At 44.8% G+C, this 21,717-nt stretch overlaps 1 protein-coding gene across 2 annotated transcripts; it reads right to left on the bottom strand.

The window, feature by feature from the left end:
- Positions 1 to 1,438: 1,438 nt before the first annotated feature.
- RBM24 (RNA binding motif protein 24) lies at positions 1,439 to 12,238 on the bottom strand. Of its 2 annotated transcripts, none has more exons than XM_068674796.1 (4): positions 11,750 to 12,238; positions 11,063 to 11,186; positions 9,945 to 9,999; positions 1,439 to 3,552 (listed from the first exon to the last, which is right to left on the bottom strand). In XM_068674796.1, exons 2-4 carry the CDS (start codon positions 11,178 to 11,180, stop codon positions 3,222 to 3,224), a joined length of 504 nt encoding a protein of 167 aa, XP_068530897.1. In that variant the 5' UTR covers positions 11,181 to 11,186; positions 11,750 to 12,238; the 3' UTR covers positions 1,439 to 3,221. The 2 variants fall into 2 exon arrangements, with proteins under 2 accessions (XP_068530897.1, XP_068530898.1); XM_068674797.1 differs by having other exon boundaries at positions 11,727 to 12,033.
- Between the last annotated feature and the right edge of the window lie 9,479 nt (positions 12,239 to 21,717).

Below are 21,717 nucleotides of genomic sequence, written 5' to 3'. Positions count from 1 at the left end.
ATCTCCAGAGAGGGCAAAAAGGACGATGCAGGGAACTGCAGACAGCCAGTCTCTGGGACAATCGTGGTGCAAACATCTTAGAAGTCATTCCTGAGCACATGATGAAAGGGACAGTGGTGACTGGGAAGAGCCAGCAAGGATTTTCAAGTGTAAATCATGCCAGACCAACCTGATTGCCTCCTGTGATGAACTGCCTTCATCTGTGGATGAGGGGAAAGCAGAGGCTGTTGTCTGCCTTGAGTTTAGCAAGGCTTCTAGTGCAATATTGCACAGAATCCTCACACCCCCTTCTGGGTGTTGCAGCCTAGATGGGCAAAATCCTGACCAGGGTGTTGTTCAAATGGGCTCATACTCTGGAAGCTGGTTACAGACTGAATTCCTCGGGGGTCTGGCCTCTCTGATATCTTTATCAGTGACCGGGAGTAAGAGACAGGATGCAGTACTATCAGGCTGTGGGCTGATGATACTAAACGGAGGGCATAAATTGGTATGCTCAAGGCCAGGCCTGCTGCTCAGAGGGATTCACACTTGCTAGAGGACAGGGCCAGCAGGACCCTCTTGAAATGCTGTGGGGACAAATGCAGCACCCTCCGTCTTGGAGGGACTGGCCCCCTGTGTAGACCGGGGCACGACTGGCTTGGCAGCAGCTCTGCTGAAACACATGGGAGGCCTCAGCGTGGGCTGAACGCTGTCAGTGCAAACCCTGGCAGCAGCGAAAGGACTGATATGTGACCATATCAAGTGGAGCACAGGTGGTAGATCAAGGGAATTGATAATTCCCTTTCACTCAGCACTCACTAGACCACATCTGGCAGAATGGATCCAGTCTGGAGTCTCCTGGTGCATGAAAGCAGTTGGTAAACCTGAATTAATCCATCGGAGGGCCCACAAGATGGCTGGGGGCTGAAGCATGAGGCTTAGAGGGAGAGGCTCAGGCAACGGGGTTTGTTCACTGCGCAGAAGAGAACAGCAACTTTGCGGTTCCTAAAGAGGAGCTTGCTGAGAAGATAGGGCTGGGCTCTCTGCCAAAGAATGAGCAACGAAGATCGTAAACGAACACGGGAGGCTTGGGTTAGATATAAGGGGAAAAAAAAAATGATACCATGTGGACAAACAGGCAGTGTAACAGATCGCCCAGAGGGGTTGTGCGGTCTGCATTTTAAGACCCAACTGGACAAAGGTATAAGCAACCTGGGCTGGATTACATGACCTCCCGAAGTCCCCTGCACTCTCGATTCCTTTATGATGACTCAGGGTGGATCTTCTCAGTCTTCTCCGTAGAATTTCCTCCATTTAGTACAGTTTACATCTATCTGTGCATTTAAAGCCATTGCATACGTTTCTCACCCACACTGGGAAAATTACACAGAAGGTTGGCCCCCTAACTTTATCTGGACAAGACCTAAGACAACTTGAGCAAAAACTTCAAGAGACGGGATGCGACGATTTTTTTTTTATTGTTTTTAATATGAGTGAATAGATTAAAAGATCTAAAATGTTTTAAAGCAATATACATACTGAATAAATAATATGCACAGGAGAGTCATGTCTACATTATAACACTGGCTAGTATTCAGAATACTTAAAATAAATCCAGTGACATTGGACAAAGTCCATAAAAATGCTATCCTGTCTTCCCTTGTATGAAATTGTTCAAGTATAAAAAATCCAATACAGTGTTAAAATACTAAATTCCATTTCGGTCAAGAATAAAAATTGCAAGTATTGTAGTTTCACAGGACAATGTAAAGCAGCATTTCCTAGCAAAGGGAAAAATAGTCAGTCTACATACAGATGAGTGAGAAAACTGCACTAATGTATTTGAGAGGTCTACATGGACATCTATTAGAGGGAAAAAGAATGAACTAGCAATATTTTATGTAAAAACCTAGAAAAGTGTTAATTTAAGGGTACCCTCATACAGTGCACTTACTGAATTTAAATAAATCCAAGTCAAAATCCTTAGTTAATTAGGTTAATATTTAATATGCTACATCTAACCCTACTAAATAATTTATGCCATGAGATGAATACATAATTTTACAGTGTCACATCTAAAGTTGCTTTCTTTAGAGCGCAGCATAGTAGAACTTTCAAAATAAATATTTCTTTTTAAATAGCATAACAATTAAGGCACAGTATAAATCACATACCATTAACCCTTCAAGAACTGCAGTCTTGGTAACAAAAGTTGCCTTGTGTACTGTATGTTCACTAATAAATATTTTAAATACAATCCTGAAATAGATATTAAAATTGTACAAATGGTTTCAGAAAAGAAAATTCCCTTAAAACAGTTCTTAAAGGTTTGAATTCATTAAGCTTCATCCTGCCTTTATTCACAAGTTACGAACAGATGCAATAAATAGAAAGAGAAGGCTGTTGTAGTAAAGGGCTGATCCTATTTTAGAATCAGAATAGCTGACACCAGCAGTTAAAGTTTCCCAAAAGTGAAACAGGATGGGGCGAGGGATTAGGATGTGACAAGCTCATCACATGAGCACGAGTGATGTGTTCTGTCCAGAACTGTCTGTGTTATTGATTGTCTCTACAGCTGTTGCACCCCTTACTTCCACATCACTTGCTCCATAGTTCCACTCATCCAGAGGACAGATAAGAAAATAACTTTGGTGCCTGTCCGCCATCTTACTAGCAGGCCATCTTCCTCGGATTGTTCGATGCCCATTAGTGAAACACTGGGAAGATGCTATCTCACGAAGACAGCTTCTGAAAGCTACAAAGGACGATCAGTGCTTTAAGCTTGTTTCCTCTTAAAATGGATAAAGGTTACATATTGCTGACTCAGTTTTTTCCCCTGGCTCAAACTTTTTGAGTACCATATTCTCACTTATAAAAGGCAGTTTTGCTTCCCTGATACTGTAAAAAATACACCTTTGCTTTTTTGGTTCTCGTTTCTTTGTTTTAAAATATGAAGTCCCATTGCTACTCTGCCACTCTTTCATGACAGTACAGTATTTTTTTTTTTCCATTTTCTTCGGGATTGACACTTGAAACTAGACATGCCACGCTACCCCTCCCCTCTAACAACATGATTTGGATGCATACTGTATGAAGACAGCGTAACAAAATTCTTTAGTTTCGCAACAGCATCGCTTTCCTTAAAGCTCCTTAGTTAACATCAATCGTCTCTGAACAACTACTTATACTGGAAGGCCGAAAAGAGGAAGAGAAAGAGCGAGCTTCCCTCAGGAGTCCATCTGCTATTGCATACGGTCTGCCTGCAGCTGTTGGGGTTGGTACTGGCCAAAAGCCGCGGCGGCCGCGGCAGCCGTCCCTGGTGCTGCTGCGGTGATGGGCTGCTGCACCGCGTAGCCGTAGCCCCCCGCTGCCACGTAGCCAGCGGCAGCAGCGGGCGAGGCGGCGTAGGGGTACTGCTCATAGGCGGCCGCGGCGGCCGAGTACTGGGCGTACGCAGCTCCGGTGTAGTCGATGTAGGGCGTAGTGGAAGCAGCGGCTGCTGCGGGCTGCACGTGGGGAATTACCACTCCGGGCTGCACAAAAGCCTGTGGATAGACATAGTGAGCTGGGATCCTGTTGAAAGATGGGAGAGGGAGTCAGAGGTGGTAGGCAAGTCGGCGCCGAAGCGGCACATCCATACTCCGAACTAAACCAAACTCAATTTAGTTGTTGTTATGTGCATAGGGTTGCCACAATAACGAGGCTGGACGGACCAATTATCAGATCCCTGGCCCAAAGAGGTGCGTTGCTCCAAAGCACAGCGTTCTAGCTGACTTAAACAGGAGCATTTAATGTCACTTGAGGACAATACACATAATGCTGTTAAAACCTTTAGAAGGACCAGGATTTCTGATGTCACTTTTAAGGCAACTCTAAAGGAGTAATCTTGATTGCAGTATTTATTTTCAAAACACCTACAAGCGTTTGTTTTTTTTTTGTTGTTTTTTTTTTTATACTGCTCCTCACTGAACTACTTGACTCTTAGTGAAATTATTTCCTGTGAGTACTCTTATTAATAGTAACTGAGCAGTTTGACAGTGTCACTGTAATGGGTTTGACAGTAGCCAATAAGGCAACAAAACGGTTTAACCCTGATTTTATGTAAAGAAGTCTTCTCGGGGGGGCAGGAAAGACAAGTGTATTGTGGCAACCCTACTTAAGTTGCTATGCAGACTCAGCACACATTAATTTCTCTGCAACCTCAGTCACCCTTATTAAAAATAAGAAAAAAAAAAACAACAACAACACAGGCGACAAAGGAGTTTAAATAAAGTTCACAAGTGTGGTAAACACAGCAAGAATCACACTTTCCAAACGAACTATAGTGCAGCTCACTCCGTCACAAGAGGCCATTGAGGGGAAGCTACATAGATGCTATTAAAATCCATAACAGTGACTCCTAAGAACATGTGCATCACACTTCTATAAAGTTCATAAGGACACAAGGGTCAAACCTGTTTGATTATCAGGCCACTGATGTCCTGTTTTGTGCCAGCTTGTTTATTTCTATGCAAGACATACAGCATAGAGTTTTTTGGGAGGTGGGCATAGGATTAAGTCTAAATAGATCTGGTGCTTAACAAAAGCAAAAAACAAAAAAAAAAAACAAAAACAAAAACAAGAACACAGATTTATGCCTTAAGCAATAACCATTCCGAACAGAGCAGTACACACACTTTCCAATCTTCTCCAAGTCACAAAACTTGCTTCCTTGGCTTGTTTATTTAACCCTTCAGTTTTGAAAACTGGTCATGTCATTGTTTTAGCACACAAGCATACATATAAATTCATCTCATAGTCGTGTTTTATCATATAATGAAATTTTTAGAAATAACGTATCTAACATAATTTTCATTTTACATTCATAGTCCTGTCTCACATCTGAATTTCCACAGGGAAGTCCTTCATGCATGGAACTCAGTTCCAGAGAGTGCATCTTGATAAAGCCATGAAAAACTGCTTGTGCAAATTTACTACTATTTGATACTGAAATTTACCTTTACACAGAAGTCAGAAGACTGCACGACCCTTTTAGTGCACTGTAAGCACAGATGCAAATTGCAACAGTACAATCTGTCCTCCAAATGCAAGTTTTCATTGAAAGGTTTTTGTTCGTTTAATTTTTAAAATAACTTCAAGAATTGCTTAACTGGTCAACAAGGAAACATTTCCATCAGAAGGGACATTGTCAGCTAGATTCACAGCAAACTACAGCTTAAAATACGTGATAACCAGACTTTGGAACAGCCCAGTTTTCTTTTAAGAGAAAAAGAGCTCGGTGGAGTGGATAAGAGTGCTAGCAGAGAGGAGTTTTCAGTTGCCGTCTTTCAGAACATGACACCACAACATGAACACCACAATCATAAAAACCCAACATGTCAACAGAACTCATGTCCTACTGTGTGAAGGGAGAAATGAAAAAAAATGAGAGTGACAAATAGGGGGTGGGGAGGGAAAGAAAACATAAAACAAAACAGTAAGTTGGGTTTTTAAAACTCACCTCATTTATGAAGTGATTAGCCAGAAGTGCATTTGAAGCATACTTAAGCTGGCTCTGTGCATTTAAATATCCATCATTACCTGAGCTCTCCATCCGAAATGGATGAGCAAAAACAAGCATTTTGTATTGGTCACCAGCCAAGCACAATCCTAACAAATATAACACCAGGTTTCTCAAGCATTAAGTAAAGAGGAACAAAAACAAATTTGAAGTCAGTGAGAGCCTTTTCTGCATCACGTAAGAGCCCATTTAACATCACATCACAGTACTTGTTACATACAGCATTGATGAGACAGAATAATTCTAACAGAAGGGATACAACGAGAGAGCTTATCTAGGTGCTTGTGTTGTCTCAAACTGATGGTACTAAGATTTTCTTAGGACATTAGGACACTCGACCGTATCCTTGAGCAAGACGGAAAGATACATGTGCTCCCACTTAAACTCTTGTGACTTGTTTTATTAAGCCAAGAAAATAACAGGTGGCGAAGTTATGAAACATTATCTGTTTGCCACGTCTTACCCTACAATAAACATAAACCCTGTGCAGGCTCCTCACCACCATGCCATTTCACACATGGTGATTGACAGCGTAAGCTGCAGTGGGGCTATTTTTGATCATCTGTCATGCTGCAACTGTTTTGAGTCGAGTACAACGGCTTTATATGGCCAAAGTAAATTTCTACCTTCTGCAGAGGCCAGCACATGCAGACCTCAGCCATTCAGAGCCTCACTGCTTTTAATGCTCTGCCAGGTCAAAAGTTGAAAAAGCAATTTCCAATTAGGCTGGCTATCCTTCGACTCATTAATTTTAAATAAAAGCTGCTGCTTTGTTTTTCAAAGTAAGTGTGTGAGAATTGTACGTGGTTTAAGCATTCTTTCCTGGCAGCAGTTTTTATTTTGGAACATATATTTGTTGTTTTAAGCTTTTGCACTAAATGTGAAGGAAAGCCACATTTAACTTTAGCAGTAACTGTAGCTTTGGGATGTTCGAAATGAAATGGCATTCACTCCTGCAACGTGCCTGAAGACTTTCATTGTTGTTGTAACAGGTTTGTGTTTTACTAAGACCTCTGAATACAAGCCTATAAGTGATAATAAAATGACAGCTAATTGTTTCAAAGGAAAGAAAGGACTTTTTAGACTAATGCAGAGAGCTGTGTCATACAGAAATTTATCAGTAGTAATGCATAAGTGACTCTCAACACTACATTCTTGACAAGGTAGTTATTTAACTTGGAAAGAAATATTTTGCTCTGGACCATCATCAGGTTTTGTAAGCATAGTTAGAGAGCAGATTTTAGTCAATGAACAGACTTCCTGAGAGCAGGAATAGGGTACAGAAGCATCAAGAGATACAAGACCCCTGACGTGCTTCCTTTTAAATTTGTATCTGCTAACAGTAAGAGGACATTAGCTTTCTGTGGGTTAACTTTTGACTGTTGTGGCTTCATACCCTAGCTCCAGATTATCAGTAGTCTAATATTATACAGATCTGATCACAAACCAGGAGAAGGCATTTCCTTCTCTCTTAAGGAGGGCTGAATTGCCTATCTCGTAGAAGGCAGGTAGTATCAGCTAACCATTTGATAAAAAACTTACTAACTTGGGATTTAACTAGGGTCTGAACTAAAAACTAAGAGGATGTTCTCATTTTGTGTGAGATACAAGTTTTAGACAATAAACAAAGGGGAAAAAAAATTCTCCAACAGGACAAGTCATCACCTGCACCAGTGCCTCTGCATAACCCCGTATTTTACCATCGATGTTAAAGTAAAAATTACGGAAGTAAAATGAGAAAAACATTTTTAGGAGGCAAAGTCATCCTCCCCCTCCATAAATTCCTATTGAATTCAGAGATAGTATTTTAATAAACAATCCTGAAAACAGAGCGGTATAGATAACCAGTCCTGTGATCAAACAGCTTCCTAGGAAACTCACCAACAGGAAGACAGATGCTGAATTTAAAGAGCAGGGTGAAATGTTAATTGGTGGCCGAGTTGGTCTCTGCAATACTGAATAAAGAAGAATTCCCAGGATTTAAATGCTTCATGCATTGAAGCTAATCTAGTTGCTGGCTCCCTCCACCTCAATAATGTTGTGCTTAATTCAGAATATTGCCCTTACTGTATCTTCTCAGTAAAGTAATGCAACATAATCCAATTATCTTCAGTTTCTTGCTTGGTAGGTGGGGAACCGTAACAAAACACTGCTGACCATGCCAGAGCATGGCTGCCCCTCACTAACTTGCACTCTGGTAGGAAAAAATAAAAATAAAATGGTTGGAGCTTTTATGTATGGATTAGCAGAGTGTTGGTAGTGATTCATCACTACAACCTGTTCAACACAGCATATTAGTAAAGTGTACTTTTTCAGAGTGCAACTGCACAGGAAGAAGAAAGGCTTTAAGGTGACCACGTACTTCAGTGCAATCCATGCAACATCCTCTACGAGTAAACTCTTAGATGAAATAGATGCCAGTAAGCACTGAAACAGCCCCACTTTATTCTCAAGTTAAAAAAAAAAAAAAAAAAAAAGAGAATGAAGGTGTTCATTCATCCTAATAAATGCTGTTCTTCCTAAGCCAAACTGTTTTCTTTAGAAAAGACACAGGTTACTGGAAATTTTGAGGGGGAAGCAGGGTTAATCATCTCATTTGTTTGCACATAGCAAAAGAATGGCAAAACCTGGGACTAACATTCCTTTTCTTCAGATTTATACACATTGCATTAGAAAAAAAAAGCACTTTATTCAGCCTGCTGGAAGAATTTCCCTGACCTGAACAAGATTTAAGTGACCTATTGTAGGTTCAGGGTAAGTAAAGTAAGAAGGAGACCTACATTTGCACAGCACTTGAAGCAAGGGAGTGCACAGGGTCTCCTTCTTTTTGCTGTGCTCTGAAAATAGTCTCTCCATGGCTGATCTGTGGGCATTTCACTGGGTCCTCTGAGCACCAGTGCTTGAGCAGCTCTGCAGACAGCACACTCCACCTCCTGCCTACCTTAGCGCAGGCATCATAAACTGATCGCTGCATATATATATATACCCTGTCGGCTCCTCACACTTCAAAGAAGTCAAACAAAATACAGCAGAGGAAAATCATAGGAAGATGAAGAAGGAAAAAAAAAAAAAGACAAAGTTTTCCACAACCTCTCCAAGTGTCTGAGTAGAGCAAACATTCTCTGTTAAGAGTACATAAAGTGTCCAGGAAAACTTCTTCCTACAGTTCTGAGGACAGGAACTTTGCCTATAGATGAACTGAGAAGCTGTTCTTGCTTAGTAACAGCTAGGTGCACTATTCTAGCTTTCCTAGTCAAATAAACAAAACACATTTGTGACGCATTTTCCCTACTTTATTGTTAGCTTAACTCATTAATTAGCAAAATGCATTATTTTGCGATGTGCTCCTCAGCCAGTGTGCATTAGTGAAGTGACACTGTATGGGAAGTTTAAAGCAGACCTCACCTCCTAATTATATGCCTATAAGAAGCAAGAGTTAGAAATACTTAGGAATGGTATACTTGAGTAAAGGAGAAATGTGCTATTTATTAAAGTCAGAGTGAAGAAAAAAAAATCTCCAATTAGAAAGCCCAAATGGACGCACATTGTTAATAAGGAGCTCCACACCCCTCCCAAGAACAAAACCCCCAAAATTATGAACATGCAAGCAATATGTTGATTTACTTAAAAATCAAGAAGTCACACGATTTAGCACTCACTACAAAATAAGGTTAAAAAAGTCACAAGCTACAGCTTGAAAGCAAGGAAACAAAAAAGGCCCTTTGCTCCCCATGGCAAAGTCACTCCTCAACAACAAAAACAAAATTAAAAAGACCCCCCCCAAAAAACTTTCACTACAGCTCTTTCAAGTAAATAAAAGCACACAGTTTAGCTATCAACACCACTTCATTACTGTAATAAATAAATAAAAAAAAGCACACGGAGGTCTATTGACTATATGAAAAAAACATACATGCATCGTTAATCACCATTTTAGCTTGTTTGTGTTTGAGTCTACTGGTTACAGAGTTTAATTCCAAACAGAACTATTCCACCTCTTATCATCATATCCTTCTGATCAGTTATCTTAACTGTAAACGATCCCTGTCAGATTAGAAAGAGATAAATAACATTGAGTCAAGCTGAAAAACGAGAAACGGGGCACAGCAATCTTGCATAAAGTCATACCTCCTTGTTTTATCATAGGGTCATACGGGACTGGACTGCTTAGGTGGAAGGGACACGTCCCACACAACTTGACTCGGCTACAGCATTCAGAACATTACCGACAAGGTGAGCACATCTACGGGCATACGTTTGCAAGTCTGAGAGCTTCAGTATTGCTGGTGAGTTTATAAGGCTGCTACTGCAAGAGGCCTTCAAGGATCATACTTTTTCTTTCTGTTTTATTTTTTTACAAAACGATTTTTCCTCCCCTGTTTGAGGTCCCATTGAACAGACTTACCCAAAAGGCCTCTGTATGAGAGCTGGATGAAGCTGCTGAACACCAAAGGCAAAACCTACCAACAAAAACACATCACATTCTCTGTATGAGTGTTCTTCTGCTCCTTGTTTATGCCATACATGCACACGCACACAAACACAGAGTAACAGCCTTCACCAACCACCTCCAGTGACGGTGCCTGTAAGGCTGTAGCACCACAGACTAGAAAGCAAAACATATCAACCCATACACACACACACACGTGCACACAGAAATTAAAACAGTGATGTGCACTTTCATAGAGATGTTCAGAAGAATGACTTTGGCTGAACAACGAGCACAAAGTTTTCATTAACTTCTTACTTTGTGCTCCATCCTGGTCCTTAATGCCAGCCCCTGAAGGATGATACAGGATTTGTGTACTTTCAACAGGATCAAATTTGAGCCCTCTCTGCACGAGGACTGAGCATGGGGGTCAAATCCTAACTTCATTTCTCTTCTCCAAATGCTGCCCAAGCATAATGAACCCCCCCTGTCCTCTGTGGGCACTAAATTACTCACAAGAGAGTTCCTCGGGCTAAGCACGCAGGAATTCAGAGCAGCTTCCTTCAGAGCAGCAGCGTGCACACACACACACTGCGTCCCCAGCTCTCTTGGTGTGAAGTTTGGGAAGCGGACAGGACATCACACCGGCTCAGATGTGGGCTTAGGAAGAGCCGTTTCATTTTAAAGTCTGCCTAATAGCTCCCATCTGCCTCGGGACGTTGCTTTAAGTTACTGTTTGTATTAATAAGACCGCACACATTGGAGGCGATTCATCCCTGGGCCGATCTTTCCCTGCAGCGATACTGTAAATGGTCAGCGCCACCGCGTTCCCCGCAGTGGGAATAACCACTGAAAGTGTCCGAGCTGCGCAAAACTTCAGATAACAGAACTTCAGATAACATCAGCACCGATTGCTTTTGGCGTTTAAACAGTGTAGGGAATAGGCAGAAAAGTGCCTACACGCTGCCTTCAAAAACCGAAACCAAAGCACACCCGCGGGACGTGCAGCACGGCGCCACCTTTTAAAAGCTTCTCTGCCTGCAGAAAGCTCGGGTGCCCACAGACAAGCCGTGGGAGGGGGTCCACATCCTCACCTGGCTGCATTATCCTCGGCTTGGCACCCAGGTACGCCAGGTTGACGTTGGCTTTCCTGCCGTCGATGATGGGGTTGGGATCCTTGCAGGCTCTCTCCGCAGCGGCTCTGTCAGCCATGGTGACCTGGGGAAGGGTGGGTGGGTGGGTTACGGTCACAGCGGGTGGTAGTGGGGCAGCCCCCGACCCTCAGCCACACTTAGGGGAGTGGGCTGAGGGGCTGAAGGGCTGAGGGGCTGTGGGGTGGAGGGAACGGGCCGGGCCCTGCTGGCGGCAGCCTGCTGGGCAGATAACCCTGTAATCGGGGAGCAGCAGGCGCTCTGGCAGGGCAGCCAGGAGGAGATTCCCCGTGCTCCACGCCTTGGTGGGGAGGGAAAAGGGAAGGAAAGGAAAGAAAGAGGAAGAAAAGGAAAGGAAAAAGAAGATGAGAAAGAGAGAAAGAGAGGAAGAGAAGAAGAAAGAGAAAGAGAGAGAGAAAGAGAGGAAGAGAGGAAGAAAGAGAAAGAGAGGAAGAGAGGAAGAAAGAGAAAGAGAGAGAGAGAGAGAGAGAGAGAGAAAGAAAGAAAGAAAGATCAGAAAAGGAGGGAAAAGGGGGCAAAACAGCAGAGGAGGGGGGCGCACAGCCCCCCGCCGCCCCGGCCGCGCTCCCCGCCGCCCGGCACTTACAAAGCCGTATCCCCGGGACTTGCCGGTCTGCCGGTCGGTGATGACCACCGCCTCCTCGATGTCGCCGAAGACCTCGAAGTACTTGCGCAGGCTGGAGTCGGTGGTGTGGTAGGGCAGCCCCCCGACGAAGATCTTGGTGTAGGTGGTGTCCTTCTGCGTCGTGTGCATCTTCCGCCCGGCCCCGCGGGGCGCCGCGCTCCGCACCCAGGGGTGGCGGCCGGGGCGAGCCCCCCGCTGCCCGCTGAGCCCCTCGCCTCCGCTCCCCCTGCTCCCGGCTCGCCGGCCCCCTCTCTCCCGGCCCTCCCGGCTCCCCCCGGCACCCGGCTAAGGGGCCAGTCCCTCTCGGAGCTGCCTCCTCCCTCCCGAGCCTCCGGGGCTCTCGGGGTCGGCGGCGGGAGGAAGAAGAGGAGGAGGAGGAGGAGGAGAGGAGGAGGAGGAGGAGAGGCACCGAGGGCAGAGCAGCGCACAGCACAGCGGCACAGAGCGCGGGGCCTCCCCCCCCCTAAAAGGCACCGGGTCGGGCACTCTCGGTTCCTCCTCCTCCTCCTCCTCCTCCTTCTCCTCCTCGCAGGGGCGGGGACGGCGGCAGCCCGGCCCCCCCGGGGCTGGCACACAGCTGGTGGCAACAGCTGGATGCCCCCCGCACGCCGGGACCCCCGGGCTGAGGGGCTGCTCCGGGAACGGGGGGAGCCCAAAATGGGGCTGCGAGACCCCCGAGAGCCGCTTGGGCTCGGGTGGATGAGGGGAGCCCCGGGGGGGTCACCGCGGAGAGCATCGCGTGGTTGCACCCCCAGCTGAGACCCCAGCCCCTCGGTCCTGTGCCCCCGGGGGGGCAAAGCTGGGGTGCTGGGGTGGTGCTGGTGGCTGCTTGTTGCTCTGGGCACAGGGAGAGAGGAATTGGGGAAGCTGCTTCCCTCCTCTTTCCCTCCTGGAGGAACAAGAACCGGGCAGGACCCCGAGGAACAAAAGAGAGGAGGCCTGCGGGACACGGAGGGCTGTGGGAGCCGGGGGGGAGGGAGGCTCACAGGGCGGCAGGAAGGATGGGAGGAAGGTTAAGGACTGGAGAAAACAGATGTGCACATGTGTATGGGCTTCTGGGCCATTCCCTCATGGTCATGGAGTCTTGGTAGGCGCTGGTGGCTCGTTTTCCTCCTTCTCCTAGTGCTTTTGGCTGTTGGGCTTTTTCCTATGGAGTCCCTTGTAAAAAAGAGCAATGCACTGGTTTGCAGAAGGGACTTTGACAAAACTTTTCAGCCCCTCCAGTGCCAAACCTTACCTGTAATGACAACACTAACCCCTAGACTCAGGCTCTGCTTGCCCTATTTCTAACCTTGGCCTCATCTGATTTTTTTCAGCAGCCTTTGTCCTAGTTCTAATGGCCTGCACAGTACCTAGGCCATGCTGTCGCTAAAACTAGCCCCAGACCATACCTGAGCCTTAAGGTTGTCCAGATTAAATCATGTGGGTTAGTATGTTAGCACTAACTGAGAGTCAAGCCTAGCTACACTAGCAGCATCTTGAGACATGAAAGTCTGAGAGCTGGGGTGTTTTAGCCTCGAAATGAGGAGGTCCAAAGAGAATCTTATCAATGTGCATAAATACCTGATGGGAGGATGCAATGAAGACAGAGCTGGGCTCTTTTTAGTGGTGCCCAGTGCCAGGACAAGAGGCCAGCGGCACAAACCGGAGCACAGGAGGTTCTGTCTAAACACCAGGCAGCACCTCTGTGCTGTGCGGGTGATGGAGCGCTGGCACAGGTTGCCCTGAAGTGACCTGAACTTAAATAGTAACCCAACTAAAGGTGTCCATCCTCCCCAGAGCACTACAGCACACGCCACTTAGGAGGACAGTTAACTTCTCAGCCCCTTGTGGGCCCAAAGGATGAACTTTGCCTAAAACCAAGCACAGCCCGTCACATTCCCTGTTCCTTTCTGTGCCCAGCACTCCTGCTTGTCTTGTGGTGTTTGCAGGAAAGGTGAATAAACCTCGTTTTGCAGGCATTACACAAACTGTTGCATTAAGGCCAGCAAAGCAACTCTTGCCTATTCCAGAAGTGCATTGCAGCTGTATTGAGGAATTTGCCTCTTTCATCCCAAACAGATCTTTATTCTCTTGCCCAGCAATCCTCACTTGCCATAGCTTGATATTTTATGGCTATCTACATCAGCTGTTTTCCAAATATCATCAGCCTTCTAGAGTCACCTAATGCTAGCAGATCTTCAGCACAAAGGTTCCTTCTAACACGAAACACATCATCATATCTCGTCCAATAGAGTGGCTTTCAGAAATCAGTTCTCAGCTTAACTTGCCCCTAGAATCCAGTAACAAATACAGTTTGTTTACCATAATTTATTAACGACTTCATACAGTCAATGGTAAGATGCTCGTACCAGACCTGTGGACTTTATGGGTTCCAGGGATAAACAGAACATTTGAACTGCCTTGATGTCTTTAATCTCAGATCCCACTTTGGCAGCTAAGTGCTCTTCCCATCCCCCTCGTCCAAGTTCCCTCTCCAAACCCACAGCTGCCTGCTGTAAAGCTCGGTAACCTATGCCTTCCTCTAGCATAGTTCAAGAAATTCTTCCCTGCCCACAATTTTAAGTGCGATGCATCTACCCAGGCTGGTGGTAGTCCTCTTCCCAGTCTTCTAGCCCATAGATCCTGCAGCAATAGATGGAGCCAATCAGTCCCACCAGTTCCAAATTGTATCCATGGCCCAACAAAAAATTGATCCTAAGTGGAAGATTGGTGATTTTGACTGACCTAATCTAAAACAGCCTGTCTTCCAGGATGCAGAAACAAAACTTAACTTTCCGTATCTATATCCCAATAAAGGGTGTACTTCTTACATTTAGCTAGGGTTCACCAGGCAGACCTTACACTAGCCTGAGTCCTTATGTTGCAAATCAAAACACAGCCGCAGTTACATCATTAACTTGAGGTCCAGGAAGCATGTTTTAATGAAAAAAACACAGCTGATTTCCCTCAGATGTCACCAATCTTCTTATGATTTTGGCAGCTTTACAGGTTCCTGTAATGAACAAGCCTTCCCTGGCCCTTCTCTCCTAAGGTGCAGATGTGATTCCGACCAACTAACCACAGCCTTCGACAAAGAAAGGTCACCCCCATGGCAATAGACTTGTCTTGTACTACAACTCTACTGCTGCAGACCTACAGACTCCACAAGAACAAAAAATACATCTTCAGCCTGTTGTGTCCCACACCTGTTTTAATCATGACTTTAAAATTTAGTCAAGCAAAGCTTTCTGGATTTTTTTTCCCCAGCCAGTACTGTTTCTGCTTTCTCTACTCCATCGTCTTTTCTACTATATCTATCTTCTCTAAGACCCCAGAAGGGTAGTTCCTTCAGATTTTACCCACCTCAGGTATGTTCTGGCCTGATTAGGGCTTGTGGTTTTGCGCCGTGGGTCAGGGTTCAGCACTGTGAAGCCCGAAGGGCAAGGTTCATCTGCGGAGCCCGGAGGTACCACAGGAAACTGATGAAGTCATGAATCCTGAGATGGGGACGTGTGACTCAGCTTGCTGCCAGACCGTTGGGTTTTGAGATGTAAAGGTGTAGATTGTACAGCTTTTATTGCCCTGCAGTGAGTTCTGCGGGCAAGTACACCACAGTGATTATCTTGGGTGCTTGTGATAATATTTGTTTTGTGTTTTGGAAGGGGATGAATCACTGCTAGTGATCGGGTTGTGGCTTTGCGATGCAGGTATGGAAGAAAGAGGCTTATTCCTATGTCCTCCAAATGTTGCAGTAGTGATGCCACTGGTGGAAGTGTGACCATTCAGGCAAGCAGTGAGAACGTGTGGAAAGAGGGGTGTATATGTAGAGCATTCCTGGGAGAGATGACAAAGTGGGGTTCCTGAGCCCATAAAGAGATTTGGAAACCGAACCTGGGTCAACCATGCTCAGTAAGCACCACAAAGAGTAGACCACTGAAAACCAGAGAGAAGTATCGGTCTAGTAGGTGGCTGCTTTGCTAGATTCAGGATCTCAGTTTTGAATCCAAGTAAAACGTGGGCACCTAGGTCCCGCTTTGTTCTTTGATGTAACTGTGAACCTCTACCAGGGATGTAGTGAATGGCTGTTAAATGCTACTGTGGCTGACGATTGCCTTCTAAATAATTTTAATGGCTGTTATAAATATATCCTCAGCCTGTAGTGTTCCACACCTGTTTTAATCATGACTTTAAAATTTAGTCAAGCAAAGCTTTCTGGATATTTTTTTTTTCAAAGCCAGTACTGTTTCTGCTTTCTCCATCGTCTTTTCTATTCCATCTATCTTCTCTAACAGCTGAATCTCTTCTTTCTTCCTGACCATACCTTAAATCCTAGGCTAATTATCCTCATTTTCCTATTCTCATCTTTATTCTGTTTACCTAGAGTGCAGTGATCCTTTTCTAGACCCTTACAGACTTTGCAGGTGCTGTCTCCCAGCCAACAGTAAGCCTAGCTCCTCGAGCCTCTGCTTTTCTGCACAGGAGCTGTAATTCTCCATTCTTGATTCTGTTACCTGCCTTAATCCTGTGCAGAGATCACAGGGATGAATACCAACAGGGGCAGTTGATCTGAGCTCATTTAGGGTTAAGGAGAACTGGGGACGGCTTTCTCACTGTCCCTTGGAAGAGCCAGGGTTCATGGATGGGCAGAAATCCTTTCAGGAGTGATTAGGGTATGGCCACTCTTGTCCGGGCAGAAGTGATGGGCCTGACCATTATTGTGGGTATTAGGGTTCTGGGCAACAGGTGTTAATAAGCTAATCAGCATCAACAACAAGAGTGGTGCTGGCTGGTGTGTAACGAGTTTAAGATACTTTTGTGGCAGACAGCACACTCAGGGTTTGGTCAGGGTTAGCTTTTGGAGGCTCTTGCAGATAGAAGAAATGACAACAGATCTTCAACTGCTTGTGTCCTAGAAAGTAGCTGTCACCCATTCCATACGACCTCTTCCTTTCAAGAACAACCATCAGCTTAGTTTATAGTTCCCACAGAATTCTGAAATTCGACTCTCAGCCCTAGCACTAGCCTTGACTCAGGACAGTCATCCAAGCACAACCATCCAAGCCCAAGCTGTTGCTCATTAGACTTCCCTGTGGACTAGCCTCATCCTATCTCAGTGGCTCCTGCAGGATTCGTATACAATATCAGCAGTCCTTGCTCTTCTTTTTTCTAACCTTAAGCTGAAACTACCAACGGGACCACAGCCTTTGGAACCCACTGGTTCTAGGATGACAGTTCTGTAACCTCGTTTCTCAGACACCTTAATCCCAATCTTCAATCTAGCCACAGTTTAATTTAAAAGAGGGATTGTGTCCGATTTACCAGCACCATCCCCCTTCTCGTTTGATATTTCATACAGGATTAAGATGGTCATAATTCTCCATCCAGTTCTCCCTCAAGCCCTAGTTTGCCCCTAAAATGAACACTGACTGTAGCCTTTACACAAGAATTATTACTGCTGTGATCCAAAGAAGGTTTTTTTTGTTTGTTTGTTTTTCCCGATTCTATCAGACTAACACATTCTCTTTTCTAAAACCAGGAGAGGTGTTAACCCTGGCCATTAACAGGTCAAAATGTATCCTATTAAGCTGTGCTACAGCCATTCTACTACTGCATTAGCATCCTCAATTTAGGATGGCAATTCCAGTAAAATTCAGAAATAAATACTGCTCTCATAAACCGTACCCTAATCCCAAATATTAGGCTAGCCTTAACGCAAGGGAGGTGACCACAAAGACCCCAGAGGGATAGTTCCTTCAGATTTTACCCACCTCAGGTATGTTCTGGCCTGATTAGGGCTTGTGGTTTTGCGCCGTGGGTCAGGGTTCAGCACAGTGAAGCCCGAAGGGCAAGGTTCATCTGCAGAGCCCGGAGGTACCACAGGAAACTGATGAAGTCATGAATCCTGAGAGGGGGACGTGTGACTCAGCTTGCTGCCAGACCGTTGGGTTTTGAGATGTAAAGGTGTAGATTGTACAGCTTTTATTGCCCTGCGGTGAGTTCTGTGGGCAAGTACACCACAGTGATTATCTTGGGTGCTTGTGAATATTTGTTTTGTGTTTTGGAAGGGGATGAATCACTGCTAGGGATCGGGTTGTGGCTATGCAATGCAGGTGTGGAAGAAAGATGCTTATTCCTATGTCCTCCAAATGTTGCAGTAGTGATGCCACTGGTGGAAGTGTGACAATTCAGGCAAGCAGTGAGAACGTGTGGAAAGAGGGGTGTATATGTAGAGCATTCCTGGGAGAGATGACAAAGTGGGGTTCCTGAGCCCATAAAGAGATTTGGAAACCGAACCTGGGTCAACCATGCTGCAGTAAGCACCACAAAGAGTAGACCCCTGTAAAACCAGAGAGAAGTGCTGGTCCAGTAGGTGGCTGCTTTGCTAGATTCAGGATCTCAGTTTTGAATCCAAGTAAAATGGATTGCCTTCTACATAATTTTAATGGCTGTTATAAATATATCTGAAGCTGGATGTTAAAAGGTGATCTAATGGTTCTTTTGGAACCTAGTAACATGACTTCGTTGGAGGAAGCCCCAAAAGCTATCAGTTACAATTTCAATTAATTGTTTTTACTCAGAGATTTGTGTCTTCTTACTGTCAAGGCAAGGTAGAGCAGACAACTTGCCAGCTTACCAAATGTTGCCACTTGCTGGTATCAACGTAACTGTATCATCGGGCTGTTTATTTATTTATGAACACCATATGCCTGTCATGTCAGGAACCAGTGGACGTCATGTGTTCATTCATTAGGTTTCTGAAAACAACAAAGACCCCTGATTATATTGCACGCCATTCATTCCCGCTGGTGCTTTATTTCGGTGAATAACAAAGGCCTGCAGAACATTCCGTACCCCATCACGTAAACGCGGTTGGAATTTCTCTATATATTTATATATACGTATATACACACACTTGATTTGGTAATGCTATTATTAGGATGCTTAGGGCCTAAAATTCCACGGTTTTTATGTAGGGCTGAAAAGAGAAGTCATTATTTTTCTGTTAAACTCGTAAGATAATCACCTTGGTCAGTAAGACTTGGGTTTCTGCTGAAGTTCCATAATGGCACAGCTCCGTGAAAGCATTCAGCTAATAACATCAGACACGGCTTTGTCTTCTGATCCACCAGCCACATCCCGTTACAGCGAGGAGCAGGATGTCTAACCAGTGCACTGCTCAGTGTACACATTACTGGGCAATAGTTGGACTGCATCTGGTAAGGCATACCCTAACAGTAAGTAGTAGGTAGTGGACCCTCATGTTCTTGAACAGATCACAGCATGAGAAACTCAGAAACCATATCATCCTCATCATCTTGTCTTTATTGCTGATATACACTCTTTATCTATGATTAGTTCTTGAATCATCAATTCCTGATTAAAAATTCTTAATTGGGAAAGCTCCTACCACCACTCTTCTGACCGTGTGTCCCTGTTCTAACACATTTCATCACAGGATTTATTTTTTTTTTTCCAAAGCCTATTAATCTTACTGTTTTCCAAAGTCCCTTTTGCTGTGGTATCTGGGCACTAATCAGCATGATGACTTCTGTAACCTCACTATCCCCAATGAAATCACCAAATGTAGATCACCAAGGGTAGTTTCAATCTGGTGTGGACGTTCTTCCTTTAAAAGGGTGGTGGAGGAGCTAACACAAAATTTCAGTGATTCAGCAAACAAAATACAAAGCTTGTGAAACTGTGGATGAAAGACATATTGCCTGTATATGGGGAAGTAATAGGTATGTCAGATGAAGCAGGGGTGAATGATAGCTGCACCCAGAAGGTTGAATGCATCCATAAAGGGTACTGTGAGGACATGCTGTTGGTAGGGGAACACGTGGGAAGGGTAATAGAAAAAAGAATGGAAAGGGCTTATGAATACCAAATGATTAGTGCCATACTGAATAGCACTTCCCAGTGCTAGAGCAGGTCAGAAGGTAGAATGAGGCTAGTGCCTGGCATGAACTGAATTTGTCCCACGATGGTGTAATATGGAGGGAGTGCTGACACCCAAGGCTGAACCTGCAGAATCTCAAAGCACCCACACTTACCATGTGCCACACGTAGAGTCAGGAGAACAACAATTCATAATGTTAGCAACAAGCAAGGCAATTGTACAGGGGAAGGAATAAATGTGGATTTACAGACTAGCTGAAGCTTACAAGTTGGAGTGTTAAAGACCAGACTCATACTTACGTGTCCCGGTCACAGGCAACTAAGAGACAGACACCTACACAAATGTGGAAAATCCCACTGATGTTGATTTGTGTGCCATAATATCTGGATGACTCCAGGAGAAGCACAGCCCTCTCTATCCAACCCCTGCACATCTTTAAAGTGTTTTATACCCACCCCCATCTTGACACTTGATGGAAGAACCAGTGGTCAGAGCTGCCTGCCAAGCCATATACTTGTAGCCTGGACTGATAGACCCACATATTTTGGATGTAAAACAAAAAGTCCTGGTGCAAGGAATGTCACTGTGAAAAAACCTCTCAGCCAGTCTAAATGGGTGGAGCTCCACTAAAGGCAGTGACTCTAAGCCCAGTTACATCAGGTTGCATCTGGATTTCAGTCAAGATAAGCAGGAAAAAAAAAAAAGAAAAAAAAGAAAAGAAATACTGGGATTCTGGTGAAAGACTAAAGCCACTAAACGCTAAGCAGTTATTATTACGTGGGATTAAACTGACAGCTGACAAGCAGTATGCCAGACATTAGCCTCGTTAGTGTTCATCTGTTAGTGGGCTAGTAGAAAGGAAAAAAAAAACAAAAAACAAAAAACAAAAGAAAACAAAAAACCTGGATAGGTGGAGAGGAACACAGAGAAAAGCTCATTCAAACACACATCAGGTCCCTCTAGTTCTTAGCCATGTTGGAGGAGTGCTACTGGGGAAAGTCCTTAGTGAGCAACTAATTACCTGTCACACGAACATCCCAGTACTGCAGCTCTGGATCCAGGAATTGGCTTGTGTGTGGCCTCGTATGCTCTCAGTCCTCCAGAGAAGTGACTTGCACATTCTTGTCGGGGAGCTGAAAGGCTCTGATTTACGGCCTGGAGATACCACATCCTCATTTGCCAAGTTCAAGCCAACACTTCTTTTAGCAGGATTTAGTTCCTCTTGCACCACTTGTCCTGGGGAAACTGGGTTTGCAAACAACCTAGCTTTCATTGAACCACTGAGGCAATCAAACAGGGGCCAAAACGTGCCCTTACTTACTTTACATGAGGAGAAAAAGGGAGGTTTTGGTGTTCCTCAGTCCTTGCTCAGTGACATGACTGATACTCCCAGCTCGAGCAGAGAAAGGGAGGATAAACTGCTCCACAGCCCTTCCCTTTCCCTTGAAGACATCCAGGGCAAGAAGGAAGAAGAGAGGATGGAGTAAATTTGTGCTCTGGCTTCTTCACCCAGTCTTGAGCTGTCAAAGTGGAGGAGTCCCTCACACACTGCCTCGGACACTCAGACTAGTGCTTGGCAAAGGCTGGAAGGGAGAGTTTAGGAGAGCACATGGACTTTACCCACGGGTCATCCTTCTTACACGCTGTCCTCTCTCAGGATAGACAACTTTGCTAGCCTCACCCATACTGCTCTGGTGAGGTGTGTTGTAGCAGTATGTAGCTTGTTTACTCGCTCAGCCACGTTCCCTGATCCAAAGGTATCAAATGTTGCTCTCAAGTATTTTTAGTCTGAGCTCCTTACTATCCAGTTTACTTTACGTGGTTTTCTTGACTAAAATTAGTGCTGAGACAACAACAGCTTGTAGGTGACTCTACTTCTGGATTAATATGATTTGTTTAAAATAAGCAGCAAGGTTTGATGGGTGTTTGGTGCTTCCATTCTAGCAGGATCTTACAGAGATTTACTGCCCTGTGCCGGGTCTCACTCCTGCTGCGGTGGTACAGTTGCTCTCCACTGTGACACAGCATTTTATCCTTTCTGGTTCAGAGATTGTTTTGTTTTGTTTTGTT

The sequence above is a fragment of the Anas acuta genome, chromosome 2 (genome assembly GCF_963932015.1).
Source record: "Anas acuta chromosome 2, bAnaAcu1.1, whole genome shotgun sequence".
In the NCBI taxonomy this organism is placed as follows: Eukaryota; Metazoa; Chordata; class Aves; order Anseriformes; family Anatidae; genus Anas; species Anas acuta.
The sequence above is the reverse complement of the archived record's forward strand: the minus strand, read 5'-3'. Positions and strand labels throughout refer to the sequence as shown.